Below are 19,651 nucleotides of genomic sequence, written 5' to 3'. Positions count from 1 at the left end.
CCTTCCCTTCTGAGCCTCCTGTCCTCTCAGCCCCAAGGCAGGTGCTCTCGCCGACGCCTTGTATCCCAGGGTGTGAGTCTCCGCCCCTCTAGAGAGGATGTCCCTCACTGACTGGACACCGCAGTGCTAGGTCTTGGTCATGGGCAACGGACAGGCTGTGAGGACCTTGCTGTCAGCTCTCACAACGTTGTCATCTGCCTGGTCCGTTGTTAGACCAGAAACACAGCAAATAAAATACATAGAGTGGAACACATTACACTCTAACTGTTGCTGTTTCTGCTTACCCCTTCCTCACCCTCGGTCTCCAGGTAATCTGGGAAAGATAAAACTCTAAATGCTGTTGGGGCTGTTGTATGGCCCAGTCCTGCCATAGCGGCGGGCAGGGAGCAGCCCATTTTGGGGTCTCTCCCACCCCGATTCCTCCTTGGATCTGGGGAAGTCTGGCTGCTGGCCATTTCCTGCACACGCCTTAGTTCTGCCTCACTTCCTGGAGTGTGTTGTTATCATCTCCTTTTTAAGAGTGACCGTACTGAGTGTCCCGGAGGTAACTGGCCTGCAGTCAGACAGTAAGTGGCACAGCGGAGGTTTGAACTCAGATCTGCAGCAGGGCCCATGCCTCTGCTGATCAGTGCTGTCTGCTTCCAGGACCTCATGGGTTCCTGTGCCTCAGACCTGCCAGGCACATGAGTCTCTTCTGGCCTCATGAACCCCAAATGCTCTGAGGAGGCTGGTGGCATCAGAGCCCCCTGGGGCATACATTAAAGGTACATTTCTACTCTCACCAGAGCTGCTGGGCCCACATCTCCAGGTGTAGGGCAGTGCTCTGTGTCACACCAGCTTACTCTCCTGCGGTACTCCACTGCCACCCCACCCCACTCTACGGCTTCTGCCCCTCCTGCCTCCTCACCTCCCACCTGACTCCTGCACGGAAGGCTTCTCACACATTTCTGGGGGAGACTGGGTTTGACCCCCACACACTCTCCGCCAAATCTGGGGTCTTTTCCTTGGCCCATACCCCTGGATTCTGGGGCTGCCCTTCCCCTGTAGACTGGGCCCAGCACTGCCTCGCTGGACAGACTTGGACACTGTGCCACTCAGCCAGGCTGGGCAGGGGGAGGCTTCAGCCTCACTCACACCCCAGGGGCTGAGCATGGACCAGGGTGGCTCTCTGGAGGACAGTGGCAATATTTCAAGACTCACTCTCCCTGGGGTCCCCTGCTCAGCAGTTTGCATGGCAGGAGTACAAGAGGCAAGGCTGCTCTCCCTGCACTGGATCTGCTCTGTCCCTAATTGTGGGGCTGGGCAGGGAGGCCCAGGACACAGGGACCACTGGAGGATTCGTAGCGGCAGGTTTGTGCTAAGTGACAAAGGGTTCGAGTGCCCCCCGTTTTGTCATCCCAGCTACCCAGAGGCAGGAAATGAAGGCTCAGAACGAGCCAGGGACTTGTCCAAGGTCAACAGTTGAGTCGGACCTTTAAAGCTCAGGTCGGTTCAACTTCAGGGTCCTGTCATTTCTGCTCTAACTGCTGACTCCTTTGACAGAAGGAACGGTGCTGTTTTTGACCTGGGATCTAAGGCAAGTCACACCTGGAGACCTAGGGGGTCTGGAATGTGGGGAGGATGCTATGTAAGGGCTCTGTGGCCACAGTGATAAAACCCCCACCCTGGGGCCTAGTGCAGCTGTTTCAGAACATGGTGCTCATTGCTGGTTGTCCTGCGAGCCCTGCAGCCTGGGGCAGGTCCCATTCTTCCTGTGCCTCCATCTCTCCATCCCTGCCCCAGCAGCGGCTCTTTCGCAGAAAGCTCCACAGCCTCTGTCCCGTGGTCCTGGATTCTACTCATCTGGGACAGCACCAGTTCCAGACATGCCATTATTCAAATGACACGAGCACAGTGAGGAAATGGGAAGAAAGTGTTTTAAGAATTTATGCATGTTGTATTTTAATGTCTAAAACATGAAAAAGTGCACGTCTTGGGAAAAGCACTACGGGAACCTCTGCCACCTCAGGATTTTCCATCCCAGCTGTCAAGAGCGGCCCTTTCAGATACGACCTAAGTCTAGGGTCATGAGAACTTTTTCAGGGAGATGGCGGTTGCCTCTCTGCCATGGTGTCTGAGCATGCTGAAGTCTGGCCACTGCCTTTTCTTTTCTTTTTGTTTTTTTGGGACAGGGTCTCGCTATGTAGTTTAGACTGACCTGGAACTCACTGTGTAGTCCAGGCTGGTCTCTAACTCATAGTGATCCTCCTGCCTCAGCCTCCCAAGTGCTGGGATTACAGGCATGCACCACTGCCTTTTCTGATTGAGATTGACTGCATCCATGTGGGCGGTCCGGGGACTCTGAGCAGCCCTACCCCCCTGCCGCGTTCTCCTGGGCCAGCTCAGGGGTCTTGTCCCCACTCCCCTCCCCTGTCTGTCCTCATTCTCCTGAGCTAGTGTATGAGTGGTCACCGCAGGCATGGAAAAGAGTCAGGACTCTGAGCTGAGTGTAGGCTCAAAAACCACACATCCATGTGCACAGCTAGACCTGATCTCCCTAGCAGATGGCTGGATACACACACGTGTGCACCTGTATGAACACACATGTGCGCTGCTCAGGGTTGTATGTATGTACTGCCTAGGCATGCACACACTGCATACATACCCCATGTACATGTACAAGCCATGAACTATGTCCATATGTACGTATACGTAACACACACCACACCTCAACACAAACACTCCACCCACATATGCACCACTGACCACATAGGTCTCCATACATGTGCAAGGCACATACACATATCACACCTCATTTTGCACGATACACACCACACACACTGTAAGCCATACTTGTCCCCATATACATCTCCCATACACACATACTCCACAAGCCTCACACATATGCACGGATGCACTTCATACACAGACACAGCCCCACACGCACACACAAATGCCATACATCATACACAGCCCCACCTACTTCACCCCATACATGTCTCCACACACGTGGATGCACGCCACTTAGTACTCTGGTGTGTACACACCTCACACGTGCCCCCACTTCTCCAACCCACACAAACAAATCACACACTGCACACAGCGACCACTTAAACTGAACTGTTGCTTTGAGCTAAGGCACAGGCATGAACGGGGGACAGGCCTTCACCCTTGCACACCCCTGACCCACAGGTGCATACAGCCTCGCTGAGGCTCTCCCTGGCTTGCGCACTTCCTGAATAGCCTCCCAGGGCACACTGCACGCATTCACACTGCTCACACCACTGCGGCACAGCAGGGAGCCCTCCCACTGCTCCCCAGCAGGTGCAGCAGGGGAGAGGGAGGAGCAGGAGTGGGGGGAGGGGTGGGGAGGCCGCCTCGGGCTTGGGCCTCTTAGGCTCGGGCTCCATGGTGTCAATACTGGAAAAAACCAAAAGGGGCTGCACCCCAAAGAGCCCCACCACCACCACCCTGGCCAGCTCAGCCCACAAGAGCCCAGACGAGTCTAATTCAGTTTCCAAACCCAATTCAACTAACAATTTATTTAGCCCAATCGGCCATCCCATCTGCTCTGCATCACTGACTCCGCCTGGACTGACTCGGATACCGCACACCCCCACTGGGTAGATTGAATTAGGCAGAAAAACTGACCCACAGCCTCTAGGGACCTGGGGCCTGGCCCTCAGCCACGGCTCCCCTGACTAGCCATCATTGATACCTATGGTCTGCAACTTTGCTCTGCTTCAGAATTCCCAGAAGGGACCAAGTCGGACCCTCACTTTCACCATCATGACACTGAGGCTCAGAGAGGGGAAGCGACTTGGCAAGGTCACACAGGGAGTAAGCAGCCAGACCAGAAAGTCAGTCCCTGCACCATGTTACAAGCACCGCCTTGTTCCTGAAAACACCGAACTGCAAGAGTACAGATCCCCATGGCGAACCCCTGAACAGCTCTAAAAGGCAAGCATAATTTTTAAATGATGACTGTGACATAAATAATTCATAAATGAAAGTCATAGCACATATTGGTCATTTTAATAGATAGTAAATTGCCTTTCTGATTTGTGGTTTCAGGGGTGGGGTTACGATAAAAATAACTTGGTGATTTATAAAGCATCTCCTTAAGTCAACAGATCGTTAGTCGGTTTGTCTGACTTTACAGCCAACAGCCTCACCACCCTGGTTACTATAGAAATGGGATGCCTCGCTCTGTTGCCATGGCTACCACTTTCTAGAACACAATTGGTGGGTCTCTCATGGTTTGTGATTTGGTTCTGGAAAGGAAAAAGAGCCAGAAACTACCAGCTTGGGTTTATGCTGCATTGTCAGATGACCTCATGTGCATGGTCTTGATGTTTTACGGGGCAGCCGTGGAGCTGGCAAGGTGGGGTGGCATGGCCTCCTTAATGTCCTTAACCTCAACAGCATCCCAAGAGGGACTGACTGAACAGCCAGCCTAGGTCCTGGGTGTGGTGGGGTTCAGCTGCTGCAGCTGGTGGCTGGGGAAAGGAGACAAGACCTGGCAGGTGACAGGAAAGCCAGGCAGGCTGAGGGTCTCAGGGAAGGCTGAGGTAGAGGCATGGCAGGCTGGAGCTGCTCGTACTGTGGGAGGTGAGGCACCAATCAGTCACTGTCTGGAGGCAGGGGTAACAGGGTGGGCAGCAGTGCCTGGATCTGTGCCTGCAGCCACATGGTACCCCTGCTGTAGCATTGGGGGCCTCACAGTGTCTACACATGAGTTGTGTGCATTCATGTGCACGTGTGTGCACCTTTAAGTACAGCACCTGGGTGTCTGGTTGTCCTGTGATGGTCTCAGCAAGCTCTACGAAGGCTCCTTGTGCTCTGTGTATGCCTGAGGCCCAGGGTTGTAGCTTGTGTGCTCATGTGCTCAGTGCCTACACTTAGGAGAGGGAAAGTGTGTATTCCGGGTTGTGTGTCTGGGTTGTTGTTTCTGTGGTCTCTGGGTGACTGCGGAATGGGAGGCAGGCAGCTCACAAGGATGCAGCCTCTCTTCCCCTTCCTCTGGGGATGACAGGTCCAGGGTTGCTGCAAGGCTGCTCCAAGGCTTGCTGTTCTGGGCCTCAGGCTCAGCTGGCCTCAGGATTCCCCCTTCCATACTCTTAACCCCATATTCTTAGCTCCCTGAACAACTTGAGACCTTTCTTCCTGGGTCCAAAGGGGGCTATGCAGTCTAGACCATCTGAGTCTGCATTCATCCCTAATTCCCAGCCCATGGCTGGTTCTGCCCCAGGTACTATTGAGGCACAGGCAGTAGAGACTAAGAATGATTCAGGGGTGGCCAGGCTCCTGCCTGTGGATCCAGGTGCTCCTGCTTTCTCTGTCATGGGGTTGGCATGACTTGCTCTTAGCAAGCCTGGGCTGTAGGTGCCAGGTTCCACAATGCAACCATCCAGACACAATCTGGGGCCAGCTGTCCAGCAGGGAGGGCTGTGGCTTGGGTCCACATCTCAGTTTCATCATTAGCTTTAAAACTGAACCTCTCAGTTCCTGGTTTTACTTCTTGACACAATAGGGATATGGCCACCTGTCCTGCCAGGTCAGTGCAAGGATTAAAGGCACAGAGTAGGTTCTTGAGCTTTGGTTGCCTTTCCCTCTCCTTTCTGTGCTCAGCAGTCCTAGACGTGAGCAGAGAACACTGGGGGCTCAGCTGCTCTTGCCTTAGCTGTGCCTCTGATTGCCCTCCTACTGGTCCCTGGGTTTAGGGCAACTTGTGATCTGAGCAAGCCAGGAGCAGCTTCCTCCACAGCCCTCTAGGGGTCCACTTGGATCAGGATGTTGCTGGGGCAGGCTCTGCCTGGGACAGAAGATGACCAGGCCTTGCAGCAGCAGAGGCCAGGAAGGCAGGTGACCGGGGAGCCTAGGCAGGCAAGAGGCCCAGCTTCCACCCCTTCTGGCTCTTCCTGGGGATGGAATCCTCATGTCTGCTCTAGGCTTGGCTGTTGCTGTCCACTCTCCACTCATGGGGCCTGCGTTGTCCATTGATCTCTGGTAACCAAGAATTTTTCCACATTAACTGCATAATGCCTGACCTCTTTCTGGGTCTCAGTTTCCCCATCAGGATCTGTACTGTGAGAGAGCAAGTGAGATGAGAACACCGAAGGCCTGTAGGAGTTCGGGAGTTACAGGGCTCTGGGGAGATCAGTGCCCCATCTGGCTATTCCCATGAGCCCCTCAGGCACTAAGGAGCTGGAGTTGGAGGCAGATTTGCTGTCTCCCGAGGGTGGATGGAGACTCCTTGGGGAGTCCTTTCATTTGCTACCTCTCAGGACCACAGATGCCAATGGGTGCCTCACCCCAAGGGAAGGGCTATTAACAGGGCACTGAAGGATGAATGGGATTTTCCCAGCTAGGAGCTGGCAGGGATACTCTGCCGTAGAATGAAAAGTAGGTACAAAGGCACAAAGATCGGGGAGCCATTCTGTGATCAGAAATGGCAGAGAGTTGCGTGGGACAGGACTGTTGGGTACAAGTAGGGAGAGAACCCTGACAAGCCGAGTGAGGCCAGGGCATGGGGAGCCTCACGTGCCAGGCTGAGGGGTTTGGCTTTTCTCTGTGGGAAGCCTGGGATCTGGCACTGGCAGAGCTGGGATTCCCATGGGCGGCTCTCTGGTAGCTGAGTGGTTGAAACCGAAGCCTAAGGCCTGCTCTGATGGCAGTGGTCCTGTTGAATCAGGAGGCAGAAGATGATGTGAGAGGGTTTGGGCGGCCCTGTCCTGATTGATGGGACAGTGAGGGACAGCGGGGTACTCTCTGCCTCTGCCACTGGTCAGGAGCTCGCTTGCACAGGGCTGGGCTCTGAGTTTCCCTCATACTCACAGGGTACCTGTTCTTCTCCGCTTGGCAAAAGGCCAGGGCAGGACATGGCTGTGGGCACGGTCTGTCCTTGGGGAGTCTGGACTGTGAATGCAGGCTCCAAGATGGGGATTCCAGAGGGAATCATGGGCCAGATATTTAGCAGGTGGAGATGGACTCTTTAGCTCCAGTAGCTTTGGCGATTCTGCTGACGGAAAGAGCTCTGGATCTAGGTGAGCTTGGCTGTGAGGAGGCCTCTTCCAGTTGCGCCACTTTGCTTTCCTGGTCTTCCTCTGTGGCGGGTGCCCCTGATCTAAACCATCTGGACTCTTAAGTGAGGGGCCTCTGGGGTTGGAAGACCTGGCTTTAAGTCTCTAAGTCTCTACCCTGCCTCTTTGTCACCTTTTCCCCACCCCTCCCATTTCATAGGGTTGAGGGGGTCACCAGTCTACTGCACTGTGCTGGTCTCTGGATGTGTCCTTCATCCTTAGCTGGCACAGGGCTCCCTAAGAGCTGGAGAGAGGCCTGATTTCACTCTGTGCTGGGCAAAACCTGTGGCTGCTGAGGAATGCCTGGAAGAAAGGGTGGATTCACGAACCGACGGATGGATGGAGGAAGAAGGGGGGAGGGAAGAAGGGATGGTAAAAAGAAAAGAGAAGAAGAAAGGTGGTTGGAGTGGCAAACAGAAAGGAAGAGAGGAAGGAGCAAAAGGAGAGAAGGGAGGTTTATGAATGAGTGTGCAGGCTGAAGAAAGGGAAGGAGGGAAAGGGGAAGAAGAGAGGATGGATGGATGGATGGATGGATGGATGGAAATAAGAGGGTTGAATGGACGGAAGGGAGGGGAAGAGGAAGGAAGGAAGGAAGAGGATGGTAGATGAATGAAAAGAAGAGGTGGATGGAAGGGTGCATTGGATCACACTTGAGAGTAGTCTTGGAGAAAGGTTTTAAAAATTCTACAATGCTGTAAAACCAACAGGACATAAATACACAGTAATAAGCAGCGTAGACAGTTCTCTTCCTGTTTCTGGGCCTCTTCTCATCTGTAGCATGCAGTCGTTTGGACCAGATCATCTGTAGAGACCATTCCCGTTCTGTTGCTCTGAAATGCCAACATTGTCCTTCCTCTTTTCTTTTCACTGCCTTCATCCCAGAATGTGGTTTGCAAGGTCCACCTAGTTCCTGGTTCTCAGATCTCTGCCAGGTCGAGTGCCATGCCTCGTGGTCATGGTCAACTCAGACAGGGCTGTTCTAGGCCTCCCTGGACTCCCCTCAGGGCTGGAGAGGGTCATCAAAGCTGTCTGGGTGCCTTCTGCTGCTGATGCAGGGTGAGGCCTTGGCGCTCCTTCACCTGGACAGACCCGAGCTGGGAGAGAGATGTGGCCCTGAATGAGGCCATGGCTGCCCTCTCTCTCTCTCTCTCTCTCTCTCTTTTTTTTTTTTTCAAACTGCAGCTCTGACAAGCTCTGCTGTATTTATTAGTCAGGTAACTAAATACTTTAAGCAATCACCTCCAGATGTCTGTGGCTTTGTATAATATTTCCCAGTCAGGTAACAGTTCAGTAAGCGTATGTAGTGGACCCAGACACCTTCCCTGTGGTGGTGGCCTTGCTGGCTCCTGGGGAAAGAAAGCATTCCCAGTGAAGGAGGAGGGTTTTACAGCCAGGCCTGGCAGTAGAGTACACCCCTCAAGGCCCAAGGAAGGGAACACGGTATGTCAGCTTGGGTTGTGTTGGAAGAGACCTTGTGCAGGCCTCTTCCCTTGGCCTGGCCCTCTGACTGGACCCAATGCGAGGGACCCCAGGTGTCTCCACTCAGGGTGGGGGGGCTCCCCTCTGACACTGTGTTTCTTGCCCACAGTATGTGGCCTTTGCCTCCCTCTTCTTCATCCTGGTCTCCATCACCACCTTCTGCCTGGAGACCCACGAGCGCTTCAACCCCATCGTAAATAAGACGGAGATTGAGAATGTTCGGAATGGCACACAGGTGCGCTACTACCGGGAAGCAGAGACAGAGGCCTTCCTCACCTACATCGAGGGCGTCTGCGTGGTCTGGTTCACCTTCGAGTTCCTCATGCGTGTTGTCTTCTGCCCCAACAAGGTAGAGTTCATCAAGAACTCACTCAACATCATTGACTTTGTGGCCATCCTGCCCTTCTACCTGGAGGTGGGGCTCAGCGGCCTGTCCTCCAAGGCCGCCAAGGACGTCCTGGGCTTCCTGCGCGTCGTCCGCTTTGTGCGAATCCTGCGCATCTTCAAGCTGACCCGTCACTTCGTGGGGCTGCGGGTCCTGGGCCACACGCTCCGTGCCAGCACCAACGAGTTCCTGCTGCTCATCATCTTCCTGGCCCTGGGCGTGCTCATCTTTGCCACCATGATCTACTATGCAGAGAGGATAGGGGCACAGCCCAACGACCCCAGCGCCAGCGAGCACACACACTTTAAGAACATCCCCATCGGCTTCTGGTGGGCTGTGGTCACCATGACGACACTGGGCTACGGAGACATGTACCCGCAGACGTGGTCCGGCATGTTGGTGGGAGCGCTGTGTGCGCTGGCGGGCGTGCTGACCATCGCCATGCCCGTGCCTGTCATCGTGAACAATTTTGGGATGTACTACTCCTTAGCCATGGCTAAGCAGAAACTACCAAAGAAAAAAAAGAAGCATATTCCACGGCCACCGCAGCTGGGATCTCCCAATTATTGTAAATCTGTCGTAAACTCTCCACACCACAGTACTCAGAGTGACACATGTCCGCTGGCCCAGGAAGAAATTTTAGAAATTAACAGAGCAGGTAGGAAACCTCTTAGAGGCATGTCGATCTGACCTTTCACCTCCGCCCCCTGTAGCGATTGATTCCAGATTCAGTCAGACTGCTTCCTTAGTTCCGTGGGCAACCCCGGATCCTGCACTCAGTCTCAAGGTGTGGAGCCCGGGGGCCCAGGGAAATGCTGGGTGGCCACATTCAGAAGGCAAGAACCTGCTAGAGGAACCTCGCTGGTGGCCCTGGTAAGCAGGTGGATGTGGTTGGTCTCACGATGTTCTGGGGAGACCACACGCCCATGAGGTTGCTGAGGACTCTCTTGGCAGGAGCCGGGGGCTGCGGCTCAGGTGGGCAGGAGTCAAGCACAAGTCCTTGACTCAAGCTACTGACCCAGTGTTGGAGCAGGGCGGGTGCGGGTGCGATCGGAGGTGCCAGACCGCTTTCGATTTGGTCCTTAACACGGCTCTTTTCAGGCTGTGTACACGGCAGAAATGGTGCATGGGACCCGGGCAGGAGGGTCCCTGCAAAGGCAGTAGTGAGGATTCTCAGCCCTGGCAGAGCCTGACTTCATAGCTGAGTAGAATTCCTGCTCTGATTCCGGCTGCCTAGCTCCAGGTCCTTCCTAGGAGACGCCCCAGCCCGCTGTGACAAGCTTACTTACCCCATAGCATGCTGAACCAACTCATCCTCTACCACCACTCTAGAGTTTAGCGATTATCTTTAGGAACCTGTTGGAGTGACTCTGGCTTTCACGATGTCTGTTTGGGTTGATGGTCCAGTGGGAGTTTCCGGTGACCTTCTGATGGAAGTGGCTGGTGAGCAAAGGACTAGAGGGGCCACCACCCCGGCAGCTTAGATGAAAGCACTACAGACCAGCAACAACCTCTTATGGAGGGTTGTCCCCAGGTCCAGTGATAGGGACTGCAGCAGCAATACAAGACATCCCAACCAGTGTTCAACCACTTTCTCGTGAACTCACTGGGGGTTGGTGAGGGGGGAGGGGCCCACGAAACAATACTAGTCACTGTGGGATATATTCTAATATTCCATGGCTGGTGGTTCATTATGGGACTATCTCAGTTTTATGAGAATCTGCACATAGCACATAAAGTGGATCATGGGGCTCTGGTCCGAAGATATAAAAAGCCCATAGTCTACCTCTATCCATGGAATGCCATCAACTTATTCTGTGGACACAGAGATCTCAAAGAAATGGATGACCCAGAGAAGAATGACAAGACTGAGCCACGAAAGAGTACCTAGGTGAGCATGAGGTTGATGTGAGAGATTAGATCCATTTAGTCTAGGAAAGACATCCCCGTGCCCAGGCTGGCACGGCCTCAGGTGAGGAAGTCTCCCCTGGTTTGGGTGGCCTCCCTCGGTGGATGATTGATTTCCTTCCCTGCTGCCATGCTCTCTGACCCACCACCCCACCCCGGTCCTGTTCTGTTGCCATCCTACAGCTGCGCCAGCCAGAGCACTAGCCCCAAGGCCCAGTTCTCTTTCCAAACGGGCTTTCCAGCCCCTCTGCCACCCCCATACCCTCCCTTTCCAGATTCCTGTAGGCAGCTGAGAGAATGTGAATTGTGTCCTGAACTGGGATGGGGGTGAACAGAGCCCAGAGGCTGAAACAGAGGGCACTGAGAAGGAGGGGCTCTTAACCAAGTCATAATTGTCACTGGGAAGCTCGTGCCCATGCCCTGCTTTTGATTAGGCAGCCATTTAATCTCAGGGGCCACTGTTAGGGCAAGGACAGTTCCAGGGACTCTGGGGAAAGCTCTGCAGAAGCATGCACTGAGGGGCATCACCGTGGCACCACAGGCCTTCCTGGTGCCTCCTCCGGATCATTGTGTCCTTCAGGATTGGAGTCCCAAGGATGGGGCCCTCGGGCCAGCCCAACAAGGAGGCCCATTCACTGAATGTCTAGGCAGTGACAGTATTACCCATGTGCTGAGGGTGCACACACACACACACACACACACACACACACACACGCACGCGCACGCGAGAGTAGTTTCGTGTGTTCAGATGTACACACCAGCCAGGCCCAGGGACAACTAGGTCTTCTGGGCTCCCAAGCCCTCCTTGGCCTCAGTGGCCCCATCCCTGGCAGCTACCTCATCTGGCTCCAGGTTTCAGGGACCCAGAGAGCTCTGCTTTGAACAGTTTTATGGCCAAGGAGGCACCGGCTGCCTAAGTTTGTCCTCTGGAGGGTGGATACCTACCCTCCTTCTTGCCCTGCCCCTCAGCCTCCACGCCTGTTCCCATCCCCTCCCAAGTGCTCACTTCCCGTAGTGGTGTGGGTGCTGTCCTGGTGTTCAGCCCACCCTCTGGGCTCTGCCCAGACACCCCAGTCCCGCTCTGCGCCTCGTCCCTCACCAGATCCCTCCTCTCTCCACAAGTTGTATACGAGACCGGATGATCTGTCACCAAGAAGGGGTGTCCTTCCCACCTCCGCACTGGCCTTCCGTCCACGGCCTCCTTGTCTACTTATACCTATGCACTAGATGGGTATGGGGTTGGGAAGCAGTTTGTAACAATAAGGGAAAAGACAGAGGCCAGGAAGGCATTGTGGTTTGTAGAGAACAAAGCCTGCAGGATTCTCCAATTCCACTTCTAAACCCATGCCCAGCCTGCTGGACCCTGAGGGCTCCCCACCCGCAACCCCAGGCCTCCCAGGCTGCTAGCAGCTCCTTCCCTCCCCCTCCCCCTCTTAGTCATTCCTGTAACCTCAGTCTGTGTGTCTGTCCCACAGATGACCCAGTCTGCTCCTCTGGAATGTGGTTGGCATGGTGTCCATGTTTGAGGGTCTTGTCCTGGGGCTGTCAAGGGTCTGGTTCTCACCTGGATGGTTAGGCCCCAGAGGGAGAGGACAGGAGGGTACATCCAGTGTCTACCTGGGGTGGCCACCCAGGAGAAGCTGCACCCTCTTCCCATAAGGGGCACAGCCAGAGGCCCTGGATGGCCCAGAGCACTCCTACTGTCCTGCCATGTCCACTCACGTGCGTCCTGTCCATATCTGCTCCTCTGATTGGGTCAGTGCTTTGTGATGCAGGGTCACATCTAGGTGAGCAGGAGGTGTGGCATGAGGGAAGTGTGATGGCCAGGCTTCTTTTCTGCACCCAGCAAGGTCTCAGAGAAGCCCTTCTGGGCCCCTGGTGTCACCATTGCACCCCTGGGTCACTCTGTTGTGGGGGTGGGTTTCTCCTAGAACAGCAGAGTCTACAGGCTGCATCTCTGCCCTGCACCTGTCCCCTGCTGGGCTGTGGTGGCTGCCCAGGGAGTGGTGCTAGTCCATGGGGCAGGGTGGGTGACAGGATGGGAGCGGTGTTGAGCAGGCAGGATCCAGCAGCCAGGTAGGGTTGGCAGCTTGGACCCCAAGTGGGGTCCTCATTGTCCCTGGTGGGCTGAGGGGTGCAGTGGATAAATGAGCTGATTCTGAGAGCCAGGTGTGGTGTTCTTTTCCATGTTGTTCACATTCTCTCTCTCTCTCTCTCTCCACTAATCATGTCTCTCTCTCTCCTCGTTTTGTTGCATGACTTGTGCTGGTTCTCGTGATTATGTCTCACAGACTGTTCCCATTTAGCCTGGGACGTTTTTTCCTGAGTCCCCAGATGGGCAGACCCGGGGGGGGGTAACCCCAAGGATATATCCAGCAGCCCCCATCCTACCCTAGCCCTGCATGCGCCCCCTGGCACCCACCACTGGTGTGAACAGTAAGTACCTCAGCCGTGCTGGAAGACGGGGCAGAAAGGCCAGCCTGCTGGCTAAGGGCCCAGGCACTCAGGTTCTCCTTGCTCCAAAGTTTTAAAAAAAATGACCCTTTTGTGGACGCTCATCTCAGCCCATTTCAAAGCCTGGAGACCATCTGAGACGCTGCCCATGTTTTCATTCCATCATCACAGGCCTGTGGGTTTAGTGGGGTCTGGGGAAAGCAGGTGGGAACCGAGGCTCCTGGCTGCCATCTCACCCAGAAGCTGGGACTGGGGCAGGGAGGGGTGTGGGGTTGGAGGTCTTGCGAAGCTTGCACCTGTGTCTTTTCACCAGCTCCCCAGGTTAGACAGCTGGCCCCTCCTTGGTTTTTCCCACTGGAGTGTGTTTGGGGTGAGTAGCCCAGTTTCTGAGAGCACCCCAGTTGCAGATAAACTAACAGTCTGTCATAGTCCCCTCATCAGAGGTCAGGGCTGGGAGAAGCAGGCCCAGGAGTGTTCTGGGAACCCCCATGCCAGGCACCCCGATAAACTGCTCCTTGCCCCTGCACCTTCAGGGAAAATCAGCCCAACTTTGGGCTCTTTAAAGTTCTGAGAGCCCCGGGTGAGGGGCTGGGGACAGAGCCAGAGGAGGGGTCTCAGGCTGCACACCTGTGAAGGCAGAGGCAGAGAGGGGCAGCCACCTTTGACCCCTCCCCTCGACAAGCACTGCAGGCTATGGACCTTCCACTGACAGCTGATGACCAAGACAGATAGCAAGTCCTCCCTCCCCTCCCAGACCAGACACTCCTGGAAGGCCTGCTGTTTTCCCCTGGAGGAAAACTCATTCGGGGTACTGGGGATCCCAACTTCCATACCCTCATCCCCTTCACGGCCATGCCGTTCCCAGCCCAGAGACCCGTAGGAAGGAAGCCTCTCCAGCCCACTGTGAGCACCCGTGTGCTGGCAGACCCGCCCCTCGCATAGGCAGCCCCCAGCCCAGTCACATGGTGTCAGCGTTTCCTTGGTAACTGGCCCTTTCTGGTTCAGAGCAATTGGGGAGTGAAGCCCCTGGGGTTTGTCAAGAAACGCACTGTACATGAAATGCTTTGCCATCTTGTACGAGAGACTTTTTTTTAAGTTCCAAAATCATGATGGGATTTTTTGGATTGCTTTATGAATAAACCTGATTGGTCCATTTCTCTTTTGACTGACTGCCTCTTTGTAGTGACACAATATGTACACAGGTGTCAATCCCATCCACGTGCACGCCGAGGGTGTGCACGTGGCGAAGGCTCACTCCTTCTTGCAGTTACTGATGTGAGGAGGATCACAGGAGGGTCAAATCAGGCGGAAATTGTCTCCAGCTTCCCCTCTTGAGTCTTAGGCAGTGGTGGCCCATGTTGGTTTCCTTCTTTCACAAGTGGGCCTGCCCTTGAGGCTCATCCTAGGTGCAATGTTTGAGTTGGCTCCACCCTAGCCAGGAGGCTTCTGCTTTGAGGACAGAGCACATGGGGCTAGTCCCCAAGAGTGATGGGTGGGGGCAAAGCCAGTCAGAGCCACCCCTGCCAGCCCACCTGGGCTCCTTGCTCTGGTCACACTGCCCCCACCAAAGATGGCCCCAGACCTCCTCCCAGGTTCCTTCTCAGGCTACTGCAGAGGCCAAGACTCGAATTTTCCCCCACCCCGGTCCATTAACCGCTGTTGTCTTCTACACATTCATTTGCTCTGCTTTGCTGGGGACACTGACAGAGGAGACTGGAATGGGAGCCCCTCCCACGTCCATGTCCCACCGCCACAGCCTCATGCCTACATCCCTGTGTGGCTGTGCAAGCTGACCAGGCCCACTGGGGAAGACACTGACTTGGCATGTGTGGGAGCCGATGTACTGAGTGCTGTCATGGGTCTGCATGGGGACCGAACAGATGAAAGGGTCAAACTTGTCTGTGCTGGGGGCAGAGTGAAGAGTGTGACCAGGGCTAGTGTGCATGGGGAATAGGGCAGCCCAGTCAGACTGGGTCCCTACAGGACAGAGTTGAAATGTGTGACCAGGGCCTTTCAGTGCAGGGGGTAGGGAATCAGTCAGTCTGGGACAAAGCAGAGGGTATGAGCAGGCCTAGATTATGTGGGGGACAGAGCTAGAGTGACAAGGTTGGGTCCCTGAGGGGACTGAGCAGATGTGACAAGCCTAGTCTGCATGGAGAATGAGACACCACGAGGACCAGATGAGTCCATCTGGGTTGACGGGGGGGGAGGCTGAGCCATGACTTGGGGCGTGGGGGGGTGACAACCGCATGAATCAAGTGATCAGTTGGGATCCAAATGGGGGTGCAGTGCAGTGGATTGAATGGGGTGTGGATGTGGCTGGGAAAGTACGAGTGACTTCCTGGATGTTGACAGGAGGCAGCCAGGCTCTGGTCAGCTGCAGAGGGGTCTGAAAGGCCCTCTCCAGACTGGAGCATTTCTACGTGTCTGTCTGTCTCTCCCTGAGCTCTGTGTCTGACCCTTTCCCCATGACTGCCATCCACACCATCCTGTCTCATCAGCCCCACCTTGGGCTTCGGGCCCAGCCCCCAGTGCGCATGCTAGGCCCATCACCAACTCATCTTTTTGCAAACTTTGAGCAAACCCAGGAGTCCCTCCCTCCCTGCACTGTGGGTAGCCAGGAGGCTGCTGGAATGAGCCGAGGTTCCCCAGGCCTTGCACCCTCCTCTGTGGCCCGCCCGCTTTGGAATCCGCAGGATGGGCTGCCCTTTGCCAAAGCCCCACCTCTGGCCTCCCCCCCCCTCACTAAACAGTTTTCAGTATCTCAATAGCTTCTGCTTATATGTTTGAAGATTCCAAACTGAATGGGGAGGTGGCGAAGGCCGCGCTGGCGAACGAAGACTGCCCCCACATAGACCAGGCCCTCACTCCTGATGAGGGCCTGCCCTTTACACGCTCGGGCACCCGCGAGAGATACGGACCCTGCTTCCTCTTATCAACCGGGGAGTACGCGTGCCCACCTGGTGGAGGAATGAGAAAGGGTATGTAGAGGAAGCTGGAGCACTGCGCATCGCTGGGCCGCTCCTGCAGATGGGTGGGCAGGGCGGCGGGGGCGGGACGCTGAGGGGCAGGCAGGCACATGAAGGTGGGCAAGGATGGAGGGATTCCCGCAGGGTTAGCCCCTGGAGGTGAAGTGTGAGGCTGGCAGAACAGAACTGAGGCTCAGGCAGCTGTGGGCTGGTATCAAGCTGAGGTGGTAGAAAGAGGCCTGGCCCAGGCTCACAGACTATGGGCCATGATCCCAAAGCAAGGGGTACTAAGGGAAACAGGAGGAGCCTCTTTGCAGGCTGCTCCCACAGGGGCAGGGCAGGTCCAGGAGGCAACATGATCTCTTCTCTCCCCTGGCTGAAGAGGGCAGAGAGGTGGGTGGGCATAACTTGGTCAAGACCTGTGAGTTTAGCAATCCAAGATCCATATTATGGAAGAGGCACCCTTTAAAGAGAGTCCACAGACCAGTGGGAGGGGAGGCTTCAGGATTTGGGGACAAAGCCATTGTCCTCACAGAGGTTAGGTATGTGCCAGGCTAGTGGCAGATAGAGAACTTGCCAAGGTGGACAAGAGAATGTGTGCTACATCTTAGATCCCCAGTGTTCACTGGCCACTGCCCCAGTGTGGTGAGCGCCCCCTTGTGGTTGGTGAGGGCTGAGCCCACCCGTGGCCTCTGTGGGAGGTCTTGTACAGTAGTCAGAACTTCAGGCTGACCCTGCTGGAAACAGGCTTCTAGTAGAGCTTGAGCATGGGCTGGGGAGAGGCTTGGGGGCATCCAGAGTGCCGTGGTAAAAGGCTCCAGGCCTAGAAGGTGGCCCGAGTCTTTCTCGGTGCAGTGGACTGGCTGGGCAGCTCGTGCATGTCTGGAGCACCTCCCAAGGGCACATAGATGCTTGCTGGCAGAGGGCACAGGCCGGGTCAGATAAATACTTGAATTTTTTAGAGCAACAGCTGGTGTAGCCTGTGGCCATTGTCAACTGCTCCAGTATTTGAAACAGTTAAACCAGATGCAAGAAGAAAACAGATTTCAAAATCAAAGGCAAACCTAGAAGAGGAAAGGCAGCCTATACTGAGATGAGGAAAAGTCCTTTGGGTCACTAGTGCTGAGTTGTGCCCACTGGAGCTTGGCTGGCCCCTGCTTCCTTGCTCTGTCTGGAGGTCCCTTGGAGCGTACCACTCCCCGCATGGTGCTGCATGGCAGAGGGCTGCCAGCCTTGGGGAGGGCCGCCATCCTTGGCACCACCCATGGATGGGCCTGCTGGTCCCATCTGCCATTGGTGTTTTCCCCTGTGGAGACGCTAGAAGGCCCAGGAGCAGGGGCCATCCTGGAGAGAGGCAGGGAGATCTTTCTTAGGGGCTGCACCCTGCCCAGTTAGGTCTGATGGCTGCCTTTCTCCTTCCCTTGAATGTTGTGTCAGTTGGTGTGGCCTAGAAGAGCAGACAGGACTCTCTATACTGTGCTTCCGGAAGCCCAGGGAATGTGGGACAAAGGCAGCCCATCTCCCTGTAATGGCCAGAGCCCAGCAGCAACCGCTGTCTACAGGTGATACCCATTGTCCCATCCTATCCTGGCTCAGGAGCTCAGTCTTTGGAAGGTGTGAGGGCACAGGGTCCCACCTCTGTCCACACAGCTCCACCTCTCCCGAGTCCCAACAGCTGCTGAGGACTTGCTTTTCTAGGCGTGATTCTGAGCCACAAGACCAGCAGGTATTGGAGACCATGTAGAGAGTAGGAGAAGTAGGGACACCACCCGTTCCCCTAGAAGGAACAGAAAGAGGCTGCTAGGCTGGCTCGCTGCATGGGAAACAAGCCAGCTGGAGAAGAACCTGCCTGCCTCTGCATGCGGCTGTTCTGTCTTTCCTCCTCCATCCTTAAAAACTAAGTACCAAGCGGGACGGGAAAGCAAAGAAGAGAAGCTCAAGTGTTAATTGTATTCTTTACATACAGATCTTTGCAAAGAAAGCCCTGTCATTGCTAAGTATATGCCGACAGAGGCTGTGAGAGTGACTTGACCAGGCGGCTTGGCCGAGGACACTGGTGGCTATTAAGCATCTGGGTGGACCTGCAGCCCCTCCTCACCCTCGGACAGAGTAATTCACGCCATGCAGGTTTGCCGGACGAGTCCGAGAGGCACAGGCATTGTACTAGGACGGACGTAGCTTTTCCTACGGCCAAATGGTAACTGACCGTAGAGGATTTCTTTTTCTTCCTTTCGTTTTTTAAAAAGTTTATTTTATTTGGGAAGGTGGGTGGAGGGGATCCTTAGCATGACTTGCATGAAGTTAAACAGAAAACCCAGCAAACTAAACCCACCAACCCCCTGCAACTGTATAATTACCCTAAACAACGATAATGAAAAGAAACGGCAAAAGTCCCATATTTTCTTTCAGAGATCTTTACTTTTACACACATTGGTGGAGCCCAACTGTAACAGCGTTCGGTAGAAACCTGTACATTTCCGGGAGTGGTGGTGGGAGGGCCGGGGAGGAGAGACGGGTTGGAGAACGGAACGCTTCTCTGCACACAAGATGGAAAGCAAAGGTTCCAAAAAGGGCAGTCGGTCAGTCATCGGTCATATTGACCTCACCTTCATAGTTCACCTCTCACACGGAAACTGAGAACTTTGCTTCGAATAGAATTGTGGAAACTCGCGCTGCCGCCTCCTTCTCTGTCTGGCATGCTTGTGACCCAGGAGACGTCTCCCCAAGACCTGACAGCGGCTAGTCTAGGTTGATCCTCTCATCTTACCGGTGTGTAGATCCAGTGTGACTGACTTTCATACAAATTGTTCATAGGAAATAATCAGTACCACATGGATTTTCTAAGTGTTATTCTAAACCAGGATGTAGAGCACCAAAGGTTCAGGACCACAGGAGGGGCTCCCTCCTCTTCTACCAAGGCACAACCTGGCACTGTATGCAATTTAGTATTTCAGAGCTAAAAACTGCATGCCCAATGTTATGCAAAGCGATTCGAGCATGAAATAAATTTTGTATCACGGTTCTGTATAGTCTAAAGCAGATTTGTTTTCCTGAAGCAATCGGAGGTTTGCAGAGACACGCTTCTGCATCTCGAATAAATATAGTATTTTCCCAACAGAAACAGAGGACAGTAGCTTGGCTTTGGTCTGATTCTAAAATTAGTTGGGGTGGGGGGAGAAGGATGATATTTTTGAAAAACACATGCTTGGGTTGAAAAAAATGCAACATCTCGAGCTTTCACTGCACCTCACAACATTTCCTGGAAAGAGAGCAACGATGCTTTAGCTCGGCAGTCTCTCCTCCCTGGGCCCTGGCCCCAGAAATAAAAAAGCTGACTTTTGAGATGAAGCACGGATTTGGGTTTTTATTGCCTCCAGGCAGTGTCGCCATTCTCT

At 54.5% G+C, this 19,651-nt stretch overlaps 1 protein-coding gene across 1 annotated transcript in view; it reads left to right on the top strand.

Moving 5' to 3' along the window:
- Positions 1–19,605, top strand: part of Kcnc1 (potassium voltage-gated channel subfamily C member 1) — a 39,064-nt gene extending 19,459 nt beyond the window's left edge. The window contains exons 2-4 of the mRNA XM_033764087.1: positions 8,650–9,583; positions 16,080–16,268; positions 18,223–19,605. Of these exons, the coding sequence (XP_033619978.1) occupies positions 8,650–9,583; positions 16,080–16,268; positions 18,223–18,287 (1,188 nt within the window). The 3' untranslated portion in view covers positions 18,288–19,605. The remainder of the gene's footprint in view (positions 1–8,649; positions 9,584–16,079; positions 16,269–18,222) is intronic.
- Positions 19,606–19,651: the final 46 nt, after the last annotated feature.

The sequence above is a fragment of the Fukomys damarensis genome, unplaced genomic scaffold (assembly GCF_012274545.1).
Source record: "Fukomys damarensis isolate Sample0158 unplaced genomic scaffold, DMR_v1.0_HiC HiC_scaffold_16, whole genome shotgun sequence".
In the NCBI taxonomy this organism is placed as follows: Eukaryota; Metazoa; Chordata; class Mammalia; order Rodentia; family Bathyergidae; genus Fukomys; species Fukomys damarensis.
Note: the sequence above shows the minus strand (reverse complement) of the source record. Positions and strands in the feature narration are given on the sequence as shown.